Source organism: Mytilus trossulus, chromosome 7 (assembly GCF_036588685.1).
Source record: "Mytilus trossulus isolate FHL-02 chromosome 7, PNRI_Mtr1.1.1.hap1, whole genome shotgun sequence".
Lineage (NCBI taxonomy): Eukaryota > Metazoa > Mollusca > Bivalvia > Mytilida > Mytilidae > Mytilus > Mytilus trossulus.
The window spans coordinates 51,940,801-51,959,418 of record NC_086379.1 but is presented as its reverse complement, the minus strand read 5'-3'; the positions used below and the strand labels follow the sequence as shown (position 1 = coordinate 51,959,418).

The following is an 18,618-nucleotide window of genomic DNA, read 5'->3' as shown; positions in this document are numbered from 1 at the left end:
AAGATACTGTAAATTACATTTGGAGTATATTAAGAGACATACCACCAGAGATGCCGCAGGCCCGTAGCCAGGAATTTACAAGGGAGTGGGGGGGGGGGGGGGGTCGTTGGACCCACAAACTCGGCTTTAACAGTCACAATTCGAACAGAACATTGACTTTAACAGTGCTTATTTGTTTTCAAGAGGGGGTTTCGTCCGAACCCCCCTGGCTACGGGTATGGATGGGTCTAATTACTTTCAACGTAATTTATTAAATTACTTAACGATTACACCATTTCTTAAAGTTACTGATGTAATTAATGGTTACATTGGCAAGTAATCATGATTACACCTTACAATGAATTTCAAAATTACCCATTTCATTGATGCACATGAATTCATGATTGATAACACTTATTTTGGAAAGGGTTTTATTTGATAGGTTATTAATGAATAACTTCAAACTTTTTTGATTAAATAAACAACAAAAATCCAAAACATATATATTCATGGACATTGTGTCACGGGTTATGTATGGCCTTTTACACTCTACCACCATTAATCATTTTAATCTCTAATTTTAATTTTGACATCAATTTAATAGAGTTTTTCTAAGAGGTTTGAATTTTGTTTTTCTGACATTTTCCGGACTACTATGGTTTCATGTATTTTCGTGGGTTGAGGAAAGCTTGTTTTTCGTGGATATTTGAGGTCGTGGTTTTGCAAATCTCTGCATACAAAGCATATAGAAAATTTGTAATTTGGTGAACATTTCAATTCGTGGTTTACCTGTTCACACGAAACCCATGAAAATTAGAATTCAACAAATGATAAGGAATCCACAGTATATGTATTCCATGATGCAGTCTTGGGTCTCTTTTGACGCCAACTCCATAATGATGCCTCTGTTGAAACGTTTTGCATATGAAGTCTGTATCAAACTTAGTAAAATGTGTATCTAATTTAAAATCTATAAAAAGATATTCATGAGAATATTTGACTGGAACTTCATTGATTGAAATATTTGTTTTCACAATGCATTATACTTTAAAAGTGATTTTTATATATATATATATAGCCGTCACCATTCTTCTTAAAAGCTGTGGACTGCTTCACTCTATCATAATTAAAGGTAATATGTGTGAATCTTTACCATAGAAAATGTGGTTGTCAACTGAAACCAGTTTTGTACCTTGACCTTTGACCTAGGAAGTTGTACATACATTGCGACACACCCTCTTGTGCGTTGGTTAATATACATGTCAAGTAAAAAAGAAATCATAACAGTTCTCAAGATATAGAGCGAACACCATCTTTACCATAGGACATAGGTTGTCAGCTGAAACCAAAACTTTTGACCTTCACCTTTGACCAAAGAAATTGTACACTCTCTGGTGTTGGTTGATAAACATGTCAAGTATAAATTATGAAATAAGTTTTCTAGATATAGAGAAGCCACAACTTGGTACAGACCGACATTGTCAACTGAAACCAGTTTTTGACCTTGACATTAGACCAAGGAAGTTGTACAGACATTGTGACACACTCTCTGGTGTTAGTTATGGTACATAACAAGTATAAAGCATGATATAGCAGAATCTAGAAACAGAGTGGACACATTTAGTTACGGATGGACATACTGATCACTATAGGGCTAGTGACGGGTCCCTAATAATTGATATTGGCATTTGATGTCTTATCCTGAGACAAGAAAAGTCTAGGTCTTTATTTCATTGAAGCCAATAGCTGTTGCTGTATCTCAGCTGCATCACAAGGTGATTTTTTAAAGCAATTGCTTTCATGCCGTCGCGTATGGCCATCTTTGTGACCTAGATCAGAGACTCCGCCCAGATCAAGCCATAGTATTTTGTTAAACAGGCTCCTGGTCTGTCATTCTTAAACACCTATGTATGTTTTCTAATGCAATACATAGCTTGAAACTTTTGAAAAACGTTAGTGGATTTAAGAAGTTTCAGCATACGTTCTTGTAGATGTATTTTTGTATTTAGGGGGACAACCGTTTGACTATCAAAAAACATAGACGTCCGAGTGAAAAAAATGCATTTTTATACCTGCGATTCAGTTTTCCGTTCGTACGATGTTTCAACAAAATATGGAATCATTTCAGTTGTTGATTTAGTATTGAAAATTTGACTGAATTATCTTTTATAATATACGGTTTTATATGTTTAATTGGTGTTTTTTTAAGAAAGAGGTCAAGTGCTCTTGTTCATTCATAAAATTGTCGTTCATTCATAAATTTATCGTAAAATCAAAATCACTACACAGGTTATCAGGTTATACGTAGTGTCAAATGATTACCTGTAATCTAAAAATAGACAAAGTTAACTGACCTATTTTGTTGATTTGTTTGCGCAAATAATTTAGAGGAACGAAACCCTTGTTAAAAACACATACAACAATAAGTTTGTTTTCCTTTTTTGTCATAACTCCGTAAGATTTATCGATCACCTTACTAATGAAATGGACCCGTCCAAACGTGATAGATGCCAAGTCCAGATGAAGAGATATTTACAATTTGGAATTTTCTAGTTTCATAGATAAAAAAAAGTACATCCTTTTTGGATATCATATTCAAAACTGGGTATGAATGACAAATGATGAAACCATTATCCTCGTCTTTCCAATGGACGAGTCTACTACGTTTGTTGACCCTCGACGGTCCACCGTGTTTGCAATTTTATTTCACAAGTTTTCGAAATATTGAAGATCATTTTCACAATGTTTCCTGAAAATTGGATAAATATCAAAGCAACTTCGTATAATGACGATTTAATGTCATGTTTGTCTGTGATGGCCCCTCTTTTCGGGATTGCATGGAAATTATAGTTATATCGTACCGCATGAGGATGACACATATCAACTGAGCAATAATGTTTGGGACTTAGTTTTTAAGAAATGATGACAAAGTAACATTATGAAAATACTTTTAGTCAGCTGAAATATATATTTATTTTTTACATGTTTATGTCTTGTAATATATTTTGTTTCTTTCCCGTTTTTCAACATTTGCGTCTGGAAAGTTGAAATGTTTTAACTGAAGTGTTAAATTTAAATTAATTATGAAAATTAAATCAATAAAGGCAATTATTGCCCAGTTACAAACACTACTAGGGGATTATCCATAATAATTTCTCTTGGAGTTATATGTTTCAGCACATGTATATTTGACCCCAACTTTAGCCTGGTAAACGTGTTGTCTCCTTGTGAAATATAAAACATATTAAAAATGACTTTCTGCTAAAGTCTTTAATTGATATAAATTTAAAACCTTCTTCATTCTCACTAGACAACACTCCTGTCATGTTTAATTCTTAAATATATGTGGATGAAAAAAAGGCCCCAAAACATAAACATGGCAGCAATTGCTTTTACAGCCTTTCAGGCTTTGATTTTATATTTCAAGGTGGTGTGTAAATTTACTGTAACTAAAAGCTCCCTTACTGTGATGCAAAACAAACATGCTATGAAGTGTAGTAAATTAATGTCACTATTATTAAATATCCTTTTTTAAGATGGTAAAGTTCTGTTGTCACCCTCTTATGGTGTTTATATATATCTCAACTTGTTTCATTAATTTATGTGGCTAACAATGTTTTCGATTTTTAAATGCAAGAAATAGTTGTGTTACTGCCTCAAAATTATTACACCAGGGTTTTCCATATCACAAAATTTTATCATCAATACATAAGGATATTATTCGTAAATATAAATTAATGTGCAGACATATCATACGTTCAGGTATCCACATCAATTTAATATGGTTATATTCTATGCAAAGCACAAAAATTATGTCATGCAACTCAAAAGCTAACCAAACTTTAAACAAACTTACATAGTAGGAAAATAATTATGATACTGTTGTCAACTGATTAAAGTTGACTTTTTTTTAATTAACTCATAGGGTCAATTTGCATCAGAACTAAACACTTTTTTTAACAAATTGTTGGCCTGATTCAGATTATGTTCTTGTATTTTTTTTGATAGAATCATACTCATCCCCTAACGGGAGGGATTGTGCTTACATTGGACATCTTTTAAACTGAGATTTCCTGTGCATATTGCTGTGTTCATTGGCAAGAAGAGGGTTGAGATCTCACACATATTTAACCTAACAGCATTTTATGTCTGTCCTAAGACAGGATTCTCTGGCCTTGTTAGTCTTGTATGTTTTTGAAATTTTGGTTCATTTATGTTTTGGAGTTTAATGTGATGTCCATTTCTTCTGACCAAGTACGCATTTTTATTTAGATGCCAGCTCCAGCCTGCTTCAGGGTGCAGAATTTTCTAGCAACACACCCATTCAGGCCTTGGACTGTTATATGCTCTTTGGTCAGGTTGTTTTCTCTTTTATCTTCCTGTTTTATTTTCAATTTTATTTTTTAAAACTATATAAAAGTCAATCAAATCAGCTATGTAAACTTAAGTAGGTTATAAGCAACACTACACGGTTTCTAGCAAATAGTTAGTGCATCTTCTAACTGACAAAACTATGATATCAGAATTGTTTTAAATCAAAAGATAATAAATGGAGAAAAACTGAAATAGCCCATGGCTAGGTGATTTAATATTAAAATCGATATTTATAAACAAATAAAACATGAAGTTCATTTCAATTTGTACATTTAATTAAGACATGATGACTAAAAGTTATTATGGGACAAACAATGTTAAAATTCTCTTCGATGATATTTATCTGGATCATAGTATGAGGTGACGACAACTCTGTTGGAGAACTTCCTTCCTGTCAATGCTTGCTGTGCCTTTTGACAGTCAATTATAGAATTAAACTCCACAAATATCTACAATGACAAAAATATAGATAAAATTAGGAAAAATAATAAACACATGTTCAATATTTGTCAACTGACACATATTTTATCCAATCTTTAAACAATTCTTTTTCTCTTTTGAGGGGAAGGGCAGTATATATTTATGTAAACATTAATATTTTTAGACACTGTTTTGTTTTGGCTCTAGTCACACCTCAAATTTCTAAATTTATTGAACTGTTATTAGGAAAACAATAACTAGAGGCTCTAAAGAGCCTGTGTCGCTCACCTTGGTCTATGTGCATATTAAACAAAGGACACAAATGGATTCATGACAAAATTGTATTTTGGTGATGGTGATGTGTTTGAAGTTCTTACTTTACTGAACGATTTTGCTTCTTACAATTATATCTATCATGAACTTTGCCCATTAGTAACAGAGAACTATATTTGGTAAAAATTTACATAAATTTACCAAATTAATGAAAATTGATAAAAATTGACTATAAAGGGCAATAACTCCTTAAGGGGTCAATTGACCATTTAGGTCATGTTGACTTATTTGTAGATCTTACTTTGCTGAACCTTATTGCTGTTTACAGTTTATCGCTATCTATAATAGTATTCAAGATAACCAAAAACGGCAAAATTTCTTTAAAAATTACCAATTGGAGGGCAGCAACCCAACAACCAGTTGTCCAATTCATCTGAAAAATTCAGGGCAGATAGATATTGACTTGATTAACAATTTAACTTCTTGTCAGATTTGCTCTAGATGCTTTGGTTTCATAGTTATAAGCAAAAAACTGCATTTTACCCCTATGTTCTATTTTTAGCCGTGGCGGCCATCTTGGTTGAATGGCCAGGTCATCGGACACATTTTTCAAACTAGATACCCCAGTAGTAGATGTGGCCTAGTAGTTTCAGTGGAGATTTTGTAAAAGATTACTTAGATTTATGAAAAATGGTTAAAGATTGACTATAAAGGGCAATAACTCCTAAAGGGGTCAACTGACCATTTTGGTCATGTTGACTTATTTGTAGATCTTACTTTGCTGAACATTATTGCTGTTTACAATTTATCTCTATCTATAATAATATTCAAGATAATAACCAAAAACAGCAAAATTTCCTCAAAATTACCAATTCAGGGGCAGCAACCCAACAACCGATTGACCGATTCATCTGAAAATTTCAGGGCAGATAGTTCTTGACCTGATAAACATTTTTATCCCATGTCAGATTCCTCAAAATGCTTTGGTTTTTGAGTTATAAGCCAAAAACTGCATTTTACCCCTATGTTCTATTTTTAGCGGTGGCGGCCATCTTGGTTGGTTGACCAGGTCACGCCACACATTTTTTAAACTAGATACCCCAAAGATGATTGTGGCCAAGTTTGGATTAATTTGGCCAAGTAGTTTCAGAGGAGAAGATTTTTGTAAAAGATAACTTTAATTTACGAAAAATGGTTAAAAATTGACTATAAAGGGCAATAACTCCTAAACGGGTCAACTGACCATTTTGGTCATGTTGACTTATTTGTAGATCTTACTTTGTTGAACATTATTGCTGTTTACAGTTTATCTCTATCTATAATAATATTCAAGATAATAACCAAAAACAGCAAAATTTCCTCAAAATCACCAATTCAGGGGCAGCAACCCAACAACCGATTGACCGATTCATCTGAAAATTTTAGGGCAGATAGATCTTGACCTGATAAACATTTATATCCCATGTCAGATTTCCTCAAAATGCTTTGGTTTTTGAGTTATAAGCCAAAAACTGCATTTTACCCCTTTGTTCTATTTTTAGCCGTGGCGGCCATCTTGGTTGGTTGACCAGGTCACGCCACACATTTTTTAAACTAGATACCCCAAAGATGATTGTGGCCAAGTTTGGATTTATTTGGCCAAGTAGTTTCAGAGGAGAAGATTTTTGTAAAAGATTACTTTTATTAACGAAAAATGGTTAAAAATTGACTATAAAGGGCAATAACTCCTAAACGGGTCAACTGACCATTTTGGTCATGTTGACTTATTTGTAGATCTTACTTTGCTGAACATTATTGCTGTTTACAGTTTATCTCTAACTATAATAATATTCAAGATAATAACCAAAAACAGCAAAATTTCTTCAAAATTACCAATTCAGGGCAGATAGATCTTGACCTGATAAACATTTTTCCCCCTTGTCAGATTTGCTCTAAATGCTTTGGTTTTTGAGTTATAAGCCAAAAACTGCATTTTACCCCTATGTTCTATTTTTAGCCGTGGCGGCCATCTTGGTTGGTTGACCGGGTCACGCCACACATTTTTTAAACTAGATACCCCAATGATGATTGTGGCCAAGTTTGGTTTGATTTGGCCCAGTAGTTTCAGAGGAGAAGATTTTTGTAAAAGTTAACCACGACGGACGACAGACGACGGACGCCAAGTGATGAGAAAAGCTCACTTGGCCCTTCGGGCCAGGTGAGCTAAAAATTATCAGGGGCGTATCCAGGGTTCAATGAAAGTTGTCCATTAAGGTACTTATAGTGTCACGAATAGCAAAAGTTTTTGTTCATGTTGTTTTGATAATCGAAGTGGTATACCCCTTTTTTCTTAACCCAACACTGGTTATCATACACATCAACAGTTAAATATGTGTACACCAGCTTAATAAATGACAACACAACACAAAGCTTACCTTTCCACATCCAGGAACATCCACTCCTTTGATTGGTCTTGGGATTTCCAAACTCCGCACCACACCATACTTCCCACATTCTTCTTTGACATCCTCCAAAATATCTGTTAGTTAAAAAGAATTTCTTACATTAGTAAAATCTCTGTATTCTAATACTTTAAGGCATTAACCATAGATATTTTGTATGTATTTGTGAATATATAACAAACGAATACTTGGGAATAATATAGACAAAACCTTAGATTTTTTAACTGTATGAATATTAATGTGCATTCTGCATGTACTGTAACTTTGTTGGCAGACAATAATGATAATGGATAGCAGTCTAAAATCAAAGGGCAAATTAAATGCATTTTCAGGATTTTGATATGAATATAATTCCAGCTTTGTAGTCTGAGACCTAGGACATATTGCATTCATTGAGAGCATTCTTCCACAAGATCACTTCAAATTTTGCTGTCATATTATTACAAGAAATTTATTTCAAGTTTACTTACAGTAAACAGAATGAACATATAATATAAAATGTTGCTATGATTATGAAGTTTTGTATTCTATATAGACCATTATGGCTATTTGGAAATCTGGGCTGCTTAACCCAAGAAACTGGGCCTTTTGAACTATTGACATAATACAACAATCACTTTTCAATTGTGGAATCAATGTTTTTTATGATGTCAGAATTTTGCAGGAACCTTTGCAATGTCAAGTAATGGTGAACAAAAAGCAATAAGGTGTATTGCTTCTGCACCAAGATAAAGTAAATCGTACCTTCATATTCTTCTTCATCCTCCAGCTCTTCAGGTGTTATCATATTCATCAAGCATAACACCTCTGTTGGAGGTCCAGCTCCTTGGGAAAGGTTAATACCTGGTACTTGTAACTGTACAGGCTATAAAAAGATTGCAAAAATGATGTACCACAAATAATAATGAATCCACAAAATATTAATTATACAGTGCAAAAATAACCAAGAAACAGGTTTATACTTATTTTCATAATAAACACAAGATTATTACTCTATATGTATACAGATAACTACAGTTCTGTCATTGGATGAATGTAGGTATACTCATTTATTGAAAAAGAACCAAGGAACTATTAAAGGACTTAATTGTAAATCTATTACTGAATTTTTCCAAAGATTTTTTGAAGGATTTCCTTAATAATAATAAGGTGATTCCATTTAACAAATTTTTACTTAGTACACTATAAATTTGGAGAGAAAACTTGATCTGAAATTTCCTGTGAAGGTTATCCTGATTGACTCTAACAACAAGTCTTCCTTTACTTGCAGATAGGAAAGATATTGTACAAGATAATATAATGTTGCTTTGAGTCATTTAAGCTTTAGATAAATTATGTGACCCAGAAAAAATATAATGCAATCTTACCATTTGTGCATTCATTTTACCAACACTTGCTCTCTGAACTATGACCTTCTTATCACCAAGCTGCATTCCATTCAATCCAGCACATGCCTGAAAAACACAATTATAAATCATTAAACAAAATAGAGGAACTAGTCATTGCTTTAATAAAGATTATTTGGTATCTAGTGACTGATTATAGCTTTTCTGGTATCTTTGCCTCTTTGTTAAAATGTAAGAATCCATTTGATGTGTACCCCTAAACAGCAACAATGTAGAATTACACTTCACCATATTGAGGCAAAATATCTCTTTTCAACTTCATTCAAGAGTTCCAATGTCCCCTCATTGCACATATTTCATCTACCCAAGGTACAAGGGACCTTGTCTTTTGTTCTATAAGACTTTTTAAAAATATCTTTAAGAAATGAAGGCTTCAGAGCAAGTGCAATGGGATTTCCATTATAATTGATTTCCAAAGGACATAATGTGTTAATAATATTTGATCAGAATTTATTTTAGAAATTGTCAGAGACATTGCTGGTATAAACCTATGATATTAGTTTAATAAAGTTCTGGCATCAAATTGAACTGATAAGAGGGATAACTGCAATTTTGAAATATAATATATATTTCAAATGTGCATAACTCATTCAATTTTTTTGATTGGTACTGATTTTTATACATCAGAACTTATAATAATATATAGTAATACAAATTTTCATATAAATCTGACAAAAAATGTATAATCTTTTCAAAACTTTTGATCAGCAGATATTTTCAATTTCATCAAATTCATAAATGTGAGAACACTTACAAGACAGGACAGACACCCAGTAATTCTATGTTGTTTGTGGGACAAAAAGTAGTGTAGGTTCACAAGGATGTCAAATATATGAGGGCATTTAAATGGCCCAATAAATGAAAACAGAAGGAGTGATAACAATTATATTGTGTACCCTCTTTCATAAATGCATACTGTTTTATAATTGATACTCTTTTGGCTTTAACAAGTTTTTTTTGTATTCTTTTATGATGATTTTATGAAATTTTCTATTTCATTAAAATGATAGATGTTGAAAGTTATAGGGGTGACTGACCAATTGTCAAATAAAGAATTTCAAAATTGGTTAAATGAGTCAAATTTTGAAAAGAACATGCTAAAACTACTATAAGTGTAGAGCTTTATAGCAATAGTTTTTCAGGGAAGTTATTTGAATTTATTAACCACTACACATATCATACCTGATCAGTAATATTGACATCAACATATTCACAGAATGCATAACCTTTTGAGAGTCCTGTAGCACTGTCTTTTACCAAATTAAAGGCTTTCAGTGGTCCAAATGAAGTCAACAGCTCCTTTACCTAAAATAGAAAAAGTTTCACTTAAAACCAGAATTATATTAATGGCTGTTCAATTTAAACATACATGACACCCAGGGAAGGCACTATGAAAATGGGGTAGCCCTATAAAAGCAATTTCAGAATATCACTTACCATTTATTTAACAGAAAATGTAAACACTCACTGATAATTGAAATTTTAAAGTGCCCTCCCTAAGTTATATCTATGTTTTGTAGACCAGCTCTTATTGATCTTTACTTTGATGACTTATGTACGAACTGAAGAAAATTTATTAAATTAATTTCTTGAAGAAGAATTTAAAGCAGAACAAGTAAAATATTAGGAATAAAGTTTAACATTACTTATTAAAAGACAAAGCAATTGCTTAAATTTCTTTACACTTTTGTTGGATAGAATTTTTGTTTTGAAGTTTTATACTCACCAGTATTTCATAATTCTTTTTTTTTATTTAAAAGTGGTATTTGATAACACTCTTTTCTATTTTGAAAAGAAATGACAGCTGGTAATATTTTGGATCAAGAGTTGTCCATTAAATTAACAGAAGGTAGATAGACCCCAAAAAATCAAACCATTTGAGGTACAAGTCCAGAAATAAAATATAAGAAGTTTTGACTTGAGATAATTATACTGAAAGATATATAATGTACTAGGATTTTTTTTAGCTTAAACATATTTCCAAGTTTATTTTTTTTGGATTGGATTGGTCTTAATTCTCAACTGAAATTAACATGGGTCACAACTTCCATTGGAGATTTAGAATAAGATCAGAAAAAATCATACATATATATATTTGAATTAATTTGCTTAATTCCACCTTCTTTAATCCAGATGCAACATCCTTTGTTTGTAAAATCTTGGACTTGAATTTTTATGGTTCACTGATCCATTCAAAATTCAGTATACTGCACCTCAACTAGTACCTGATGGAATTATGAACATTTGCCACATATAAGTACTTGCCTTTTGTTGGCTGTTTCATAATCATATTTACCACTCAACCTCTTCCCCTATGCTAAGAACAAAGGGGGAAGAAACAAGAAAATAGATCAGTATGTGTTTACAAAGCATCCAAATTAATTCATTGTGTCACCAGCTTTTAGCAGGACAGCCTTTGTAAATCCAAAATCTCTTTTGGTACATCAAAACTTTTTAAAAGAAACAACCAAAAAATGCACTTAATTCTAATTTTTCAACAAATTACAAAAATTTTGAACTTATTCTTTGAAAAGAATAAATTCAAAATCAAATTTAGACTGGTGCGTAGCAAGGGTTTGAATAATCAGTGGTTAGGAATTTTAGCCTAAAAACAAGCGACACAAGCTAACAAATCATGACATTTTACAAATACATTCACTGTCAGAAAAATGTTCTTTTAGACTTCACATATCATATCTAATAGCCACCATTTTTTTTTATAAAATAATAAATTATCAGAATTATGTATTTACACTATCAGTTTTTTTTTCACATTGATAAAAAAAAAATCCTGTAAAAGACAAATTCCTGAAAAAGAACTGCTGCAAAAAAATAACAAAATTTTGACCCTAACACATAACATTTGATACTATTTAATAAATTGGCTGAAAAAAAGAATTCCTGAAAGAGATTTACATACTGCCAAAAGATAATATTGATAGAATGAATTTTTGTTCGCAAAAAAAAAACTTAGATTGAAAGTCTGTTTTGGTGGGCACTGGAACACTTGGCCAGCTGACCCTGTGAACAAATTTCAACAAAATTCTGACAGCTTTTGATGTCCCATCATGGAGAGCCCTGTAATCACATTACCTGTAAACAAACGCGACTTTCTGAGAGAAACCCTACCTGATCTTCATTGAGATAATTAGGTAATCCACCAATGAATACTTTGTGCGGTGAATCTTGTACAACTGTTGATACCACACCTGTAAACAAAAATAATTCTTATTACTTCATTCATAACTAGTATAAGAGTCTTCAATAAATATCAGGACTGACTGACAGACAGACTGACAGACAGAGGTAAAACAGCGGGGGTATAATTAGGACTTTGTTTTTCTATTAAATGTTTCCCATTTTGTCTCGACATTACCTTTTACAGCTTAGTAAAATGTATGGGTTTTGTACGTTGTTGAAAGTTGTACAGCGCCTACAAATAACATACTCATCATTTGAAAACTGGTAAATAGTCATCAAATTTGCTGTCATACCACATTATCATCATTATTTTTATGATTATACCAACTCCATTATTTGAGATGTTGAGACGAGTGAAACATTTTGTAGAATTTTGTTTAATCATTTTTCTTGACCGTTTTGTCATTGGACATTTATATATCACATGACTTATCTATGAACTAATATACCTGGTACATTCACTGTAGGATTTTCTGACATTCCAGGTAAGGGCTGATAATCCCTGGGTCTTCTGATTTTCAAAGATTGACCTTGAAAATTAATACCATCAAAAGCCATGGCTTGTGTTGTCTCATCTACGGAACGGAACTGAAAAGTAATTTCAAGGTACATTTTTACGCAAATGATAAAAGTGCTGAATTGGTGTTTTTTTGTTTGGTAGGTTGATTGGTCAGCTGTTGACCAACAACCAAGTCAATGTGGTTATAGAAATAATACTTCTGGTTTTCAAATTAAATAAAAAAAATATTTCGTAATCTTTACAAATAAATCAGGGTTCCTTCTTTTTTGGAATAAACAATTCCACAATTATTTCAGGATTTTATCAGGACAGTTATCTTTTTGAAGGACGATATTAAAAGACATAGATGAAAAAACAGTAAATTACATTTGACTGTAAGACATTTGAACAAGCCATAAGTAATCAATAGAAAATTATCTAGTCAACTTCTATTTCTTACCTCTAAAAATGCAAAATTTTTATCCAAGTTAATTTGTACAGCAATAATAGGGTTTCCTTCAGCTTGTGCTAAACCTGATAATTTCATCTGATGATTGAAAAAATCCATCATAGCTTCCTGTATGAAAATAAAAAGTTGGTTTAATTCTAAATTTCTGATATCAGGTTTTTCATAAGAGCAAAACATAATTATATAACAAAAATTACATCGATAAATATCTTTATACAGTAGACTCCGGCCAATCGGATACCCAAAATGTCAGCTAAAAATATTCGATTACCCGATATATTCAATTAGACGATGAATGTAAATTCATTGAATATTCTGCAATTATAATTAGATCTAATCCAGAGATCTTACTAACCCTGACAATACTTTAATATGTGAAAGGACTAGAGGAAGCTGGAGGTGATTTTAATCAGTTGCATCACCACAATGTTTGCGTAAAAAAATATCAGCTGATTATGTAATGATTAAACTTGTTTACATTTGCAGTTTCTAAATCCTATATTTATTCAAATAAATCAAATATGTCCTGAAATATTGTTGTGAATTATTATCTTCCATCCATAGTTTGTCTTTATTTGTTTAGTAAACAAATTATTATCCATTATTTACATTTTCACACAGGTAACCTAATTGGGCTATAAATAGATCAAAGCATGTCTGTGTAGAATCTCTAAGCTAAAATCGTAATTGTTATAATTTTATTTCTTTAAATAATCAAATTTAAGTTTATGAAAATAATCATGATTGATAAAATATTATTGCATAAAGTTTACGTTTTCTGAAGAGTATTTATATAAATTTGAGAATGGAAATGGGGAATGTGTCAAAGAGACAACAACCCGACCAAATAAAAAAACAACAGCAGAAGGTCACCAACAGGTCTTCAATGTAGCGAGAAATTTCGCACCCGGAGGCGTCCTTCAGCTGGCCCCTAAACAAATATATACTAGTTCAGTGATAATGAACGCCATACTAATTTCCAAATTGTACACAAGAAACTAAAATAAAAATAATACAAGACTAACAAAGGCCAGAGGCTCCTGACTTGGGACAGGTGCAAAAGTGCGACGGGGTTAAACATGTTTGTGAGATCTCAACCCTCCCCCTATACCTCTAACCGATGTAGAAAAGTAAACGCAAAACAATACGCATGTTTAGGTCATGGTTCTAGAGGCTTCTTCACAAATTTGTTAACAAACCAATATGGCGGCCATGACACATGCATGGTTATCTTGAACATGTGAAAAAATATTTAGAACTGACAAAAGTCGGATTTCTTTTTTCAAAAGGGATTTATATTTATATTGCAATAAATTATTCAGAAGTAGGTACATTCAGTTTACATTCTATGAGCATTTTTAGTTTAATCAAAATTCTCCCAACAGCAACGTACTTCCCTTGTCAACAGAGTCTTGTATAATTTATAAATAGATTCAAACCATTTGAAGTAAAAGGTCATGTAATTCACATGACAAAGGAAACCAATGAATAAAGACAACAATTTAATAATAAAAAGATCCTTTTTATTTATTAAAAACAAAATCTTCATGTCGGCAAGATTGTTAATTCGTAACTTCCGGGTCCATTTCCTGTCAGAAAAACGTTGAAAATATCCAAGTGTACATGGTTTTAAACAAAATTACAGGAATATTCTATCCGATTTGCCGATATATTCTTATATCCCATATTCGATTACACGATGCTATTAACATTAAACATATAGGGAATGGTTTGGTGTTTTGAAATAATATAACAATAGCCGATATATTCGTTTAGCCAATATCTGAATAGGTGGAGTCTACTGTATAAAGATAAGAGAGAAAGTCACATACCAATTACTACTAAGTAGCACTTATTTTTGTATTTTTATTCTTGTTTTTTTAATTTTTGTAGCTTGACTTTAAATGTATCTAAAAGCAGAGAAATTGATCTATCAAAATCTTCTTAATTTGACCTGAAGTTTCATCAACTTTTCTGATTCAGGCGTCAATGATGAGTCTTCCTTTGACAAAATTGGCAGCTGGCATAAAAAATCAGAATCCTTGTTTCTCTGATTTTTCTTCTTTAAAAAGTACCCTTGCATTTTGAAAAATACAGTTTGTTAGTGAAGACACACTTTCATGTATAAAACCAAAGTTTACAAACTGGTTTTAAGAAATGTACTTTAACAAAAAAGAATATAGCTTACTTCTGTAACACCAAAAGGCATGTTACCAACATAGAGACGTCTAGCTTGTCTACTGATAGCACTGCCAGCAAATGGTACAGTTGTGTTTGTCAGGTTGACATTTGGTACAGTAATTGTTTGTGGAATCTGTCCAGCACCTATAATATATCAAGCAAGCTCGGTTTTACAACATATCACAGTAGTTTTTTTAAATGTTTTTTTACAACCATTTTTTTTTAAAACTCCTCGTTTTATTTCAAATATTTTGGGAAATTTTCTGATGGTTACTCACAAAATGCATGAACCATTGACATTAGCTATTAAAAACCCTGAAACTATTATAAAATAATGTTTTTTTTTAAATATCACAGATTAAGGTACCATTTGTATTTGCATAATACAGATTTTTTCACTCTATTATCGATTTAGAATTGTTAGTATGAAATATCATTAACCAAAGTCATATGGTGACCAGATGATAAAACAGGTCTACCTATTCTGTCTTTAGTACATATATCTACTATGGTCATGATGGTATGTGTTTGTAATCTGTTTCATCAACATCTGTACGTTCTCTCACATTCAATGTATTTTTAAATGCATTCCTTGTTTATTATTTAACTTATTTTGTATCAGCAGATGAAAATGTTGTATTTAAGTAACTCAAAAGCAATGTATTACACAAAGGATGTTCATGATTCGGGTCTATGAAGGCAGAATTTCTGTCAGTTTTATGAAGGTTTTTTGTACATCTTCCATTAACCTGTTACAACTAAAAAACAAAATACATACTCTGCATGGCTTTGTACTGCATAGGTGACATATGTTCAAATCCTGTAGGAGGAACATCCCAGTATTTGTATGGCTTCTTTCTACGAGTTTGCTTTGGTTTGGGTGGTGAGCGACTAAAATAAAATTATTGCATGATATAAAACATGTAATAACTCTGGAAGTGAGTCTTTCTGTGATGCAAAATATTTACCTCAAGAGAATTTTAGCATTTAGGCAAATTATTCATTTATGTAGTTAGTATTTAGATGGTCTAGGTTTCTAACCATGAGGTTTCATTATGACAAATAATAACATACTAAAATAAACAAGTTAAAAAACCTGTTAAAAAGTTTCCTGATTACTTTGAAGAATCTGGGAGCTCGAAGGTTGCTATAATTGCTTTTAAAAATGATTAAGAGCTAGGAATTCAGTTTCTTTGCCTTAAATCCTTTAACAGCAAGTTATAATGTTACCCATCTATTTTATCTTTCTCTAGACCTTGATGTTTACTTTTTAATGAATATAAACGTGTAGAATACCTCTTTGATTTCCTTTTTCTTTCTCTAGACCTTGATCTCTTTCTTTCCCTACTTCTTGATCGTGGTTTTCTTGGGGATCGTGATCTAGATCTTCTTCTGTTATTAGGAGCTTTTTCCTCTTTAAATTCTCCTGCTAATACATTAAATAAAGGTTCTACATTTTTATAAATTAGTTCATGAAGTACAGTATTTTAGATATTTTTGAGAGATCATGTGATTGGTCTGTGTTGATTGTCAAATGTGTTTTATATCTAATATTATTTCAATATGCATGGTAGTTAAGGACCCATGTAAAACAATAAACTGATACAACATTAATTTTTGAACACAAAAGACATTGCAATGGTTTGGTGTATTCAAACATGTGACTTAAAAGCCTGAAACGTTTTTGAGTTTTGGACTTTTGACTATAAGAATTTATTAGTGTTCCATCACAAGCAATTTTCTAACGCTGTAATTTTAAAGAAATGTTATTATTCCTTTTCTTCAAATATATGTTGACTTCAAGATATATTTTTGTGCCTTGTATTATGAAGGTGGCTGTCTAACTGATATGCACAGAAAATTACTGAAAAATAGAGCACCTTTAATTTTACTATGTGACGGGTTGTAAATTTTTGTGTTTTGACTTTGTAGTTTTTTTTTTCTTATCATGGTATTGTAGGTTTTTGATCAGACAAATAGGTTTTTTTTCATTTATTGATCTCTTCTTATCTTCTCCCTCTTATTAGGAAAACCAGGACGACATAAAATAATACTTTTTTGCACCACTAGCCCATGTTTGATTTTTATACATCATTGACCCTGATAATGATAGAATGTAAAAATAAAAAGCATTATCCACATTTTTAACAGCTAAATAAAATTCTGATATGACTTTATGAAGATGGACACTGTTTCTTGGATAAATTGTATTTTGCATAAACAATTCCTTCAAAATAGCTAATAATCAATCAAGGATCACTATCTCTCTGTACAAGAAAACCAATTACATACCAATTCCTGAAAGTAAAAAAAAGTTAATAAGTTGTAAGCAAAGTCATGAGTGTAAATTATAAAGGACAAGGGTGAATAATTAATAAATGAAAGTATGTGAACATGATGAGCAACAAAAATCTCTTTAAATATGAGATAAATGTACAAATGTATGACCGAGACTAAGTTTACTTCATGGCCGAATCAAACTTCTTCTTCTTCTATATGTATCCTACTCAACAGATATTATCCAGACGGGAGTTGATTAAAACTTTTACAGATTTTTAAATCACTTATTTAAGTAGCAAATTCAAAGTTTTGTAGCAAATTGTAATTTGGTAGTTTTAAAAAAAATCATACAGACTTTGTCCCCATTCACAGTAGTCCAAATAATTATGACATCTTGAAAGGCTATCATGATTTTTTTTTTTTTTATTATAATAGCATTTCAAGAGTCATAATTATTTCGACTTGGGTAATGGCTAATGCCTGCCTCATATAAATTTAATCAGCACTGTTCTCTACTCAAGCTCTGAACAGCATTTAATTATTATCGAATAAAATAGCAACATATTTTTTAGAAATAAAGATAAAACTACTGCTCCATTTGGAAGATTGGACAAAATTGTTAGTAAGACGATTAAGAATCAAAGAACGCGTTTTGTTATCGAAAAAAAATCTATACGCGCACCAAAGCCAACGCGTTCTTTTTTGTCATGTCCTAAACCCTCGCTTGTCACAAATTTTTACTTGCAAAATGGATGTATATAACATTGTCGGTGGCTCAATTTTTATTTTTTAGGGTTAATTAAATAAATAAACACCTCTGTTTTCGGCTAGTTGTCTTTCAAAATCATCATATTCTTCTGCCATGGCTGAACTGAGTTAAAAATGGCCGCTGTAAACGAAACTAAGGGGAGAGAACTTGTTGACGATTTTTTTTTATTAGTAAAGTTAATGATGCTCAAACGTTCCACAAACAAATGCTAGATTAAATATATGCCTTTATGTTATATTAAAGTTAATATCTTTTTAATAACATTTTTTTTACTGTTCAAAGGTGAAAGAAAGATACTGTGGGCTATATAAAATTAAATCACGCAT

At 31.6% G+C, this 18,618-nt stretch overlaps 1 protein-coding gene across 1 annotated transcript; it reads right to left on the bottom strand.

Annotated features, from left to right (window-relative positions):
- Window positions 1-4,537: 4,537 nt before the first annotated feature.
- LOC134726508 (splicing factor U2AF 50 kDa subunit-like) lies at window positions 4,538-16,730 on the bottom strand (the record flags this gene model as incomplete). Its single annotated transcript, XM_063590913.1, has 11 exons — window positions 4,538-4,802; window positions 7,461-7,564; window positions 8,232-8,352; window positions 8,855-8,941; window positions 10,076-10,198; window positions 12,023-12,102; window positions 12,544-12,682; window positions 13,054-13,170; window positions 15,251-15,387; window positions 16,022-16,134; window positions 16,540-16,730. Coding segments are annotated over 11 exons (1,344 nt in total), but the record flags the coding sequence as incomplete, so codon positions are not given.
- Window positions 16,731-18,618: the final 1,888 nt, after the last annotated feature.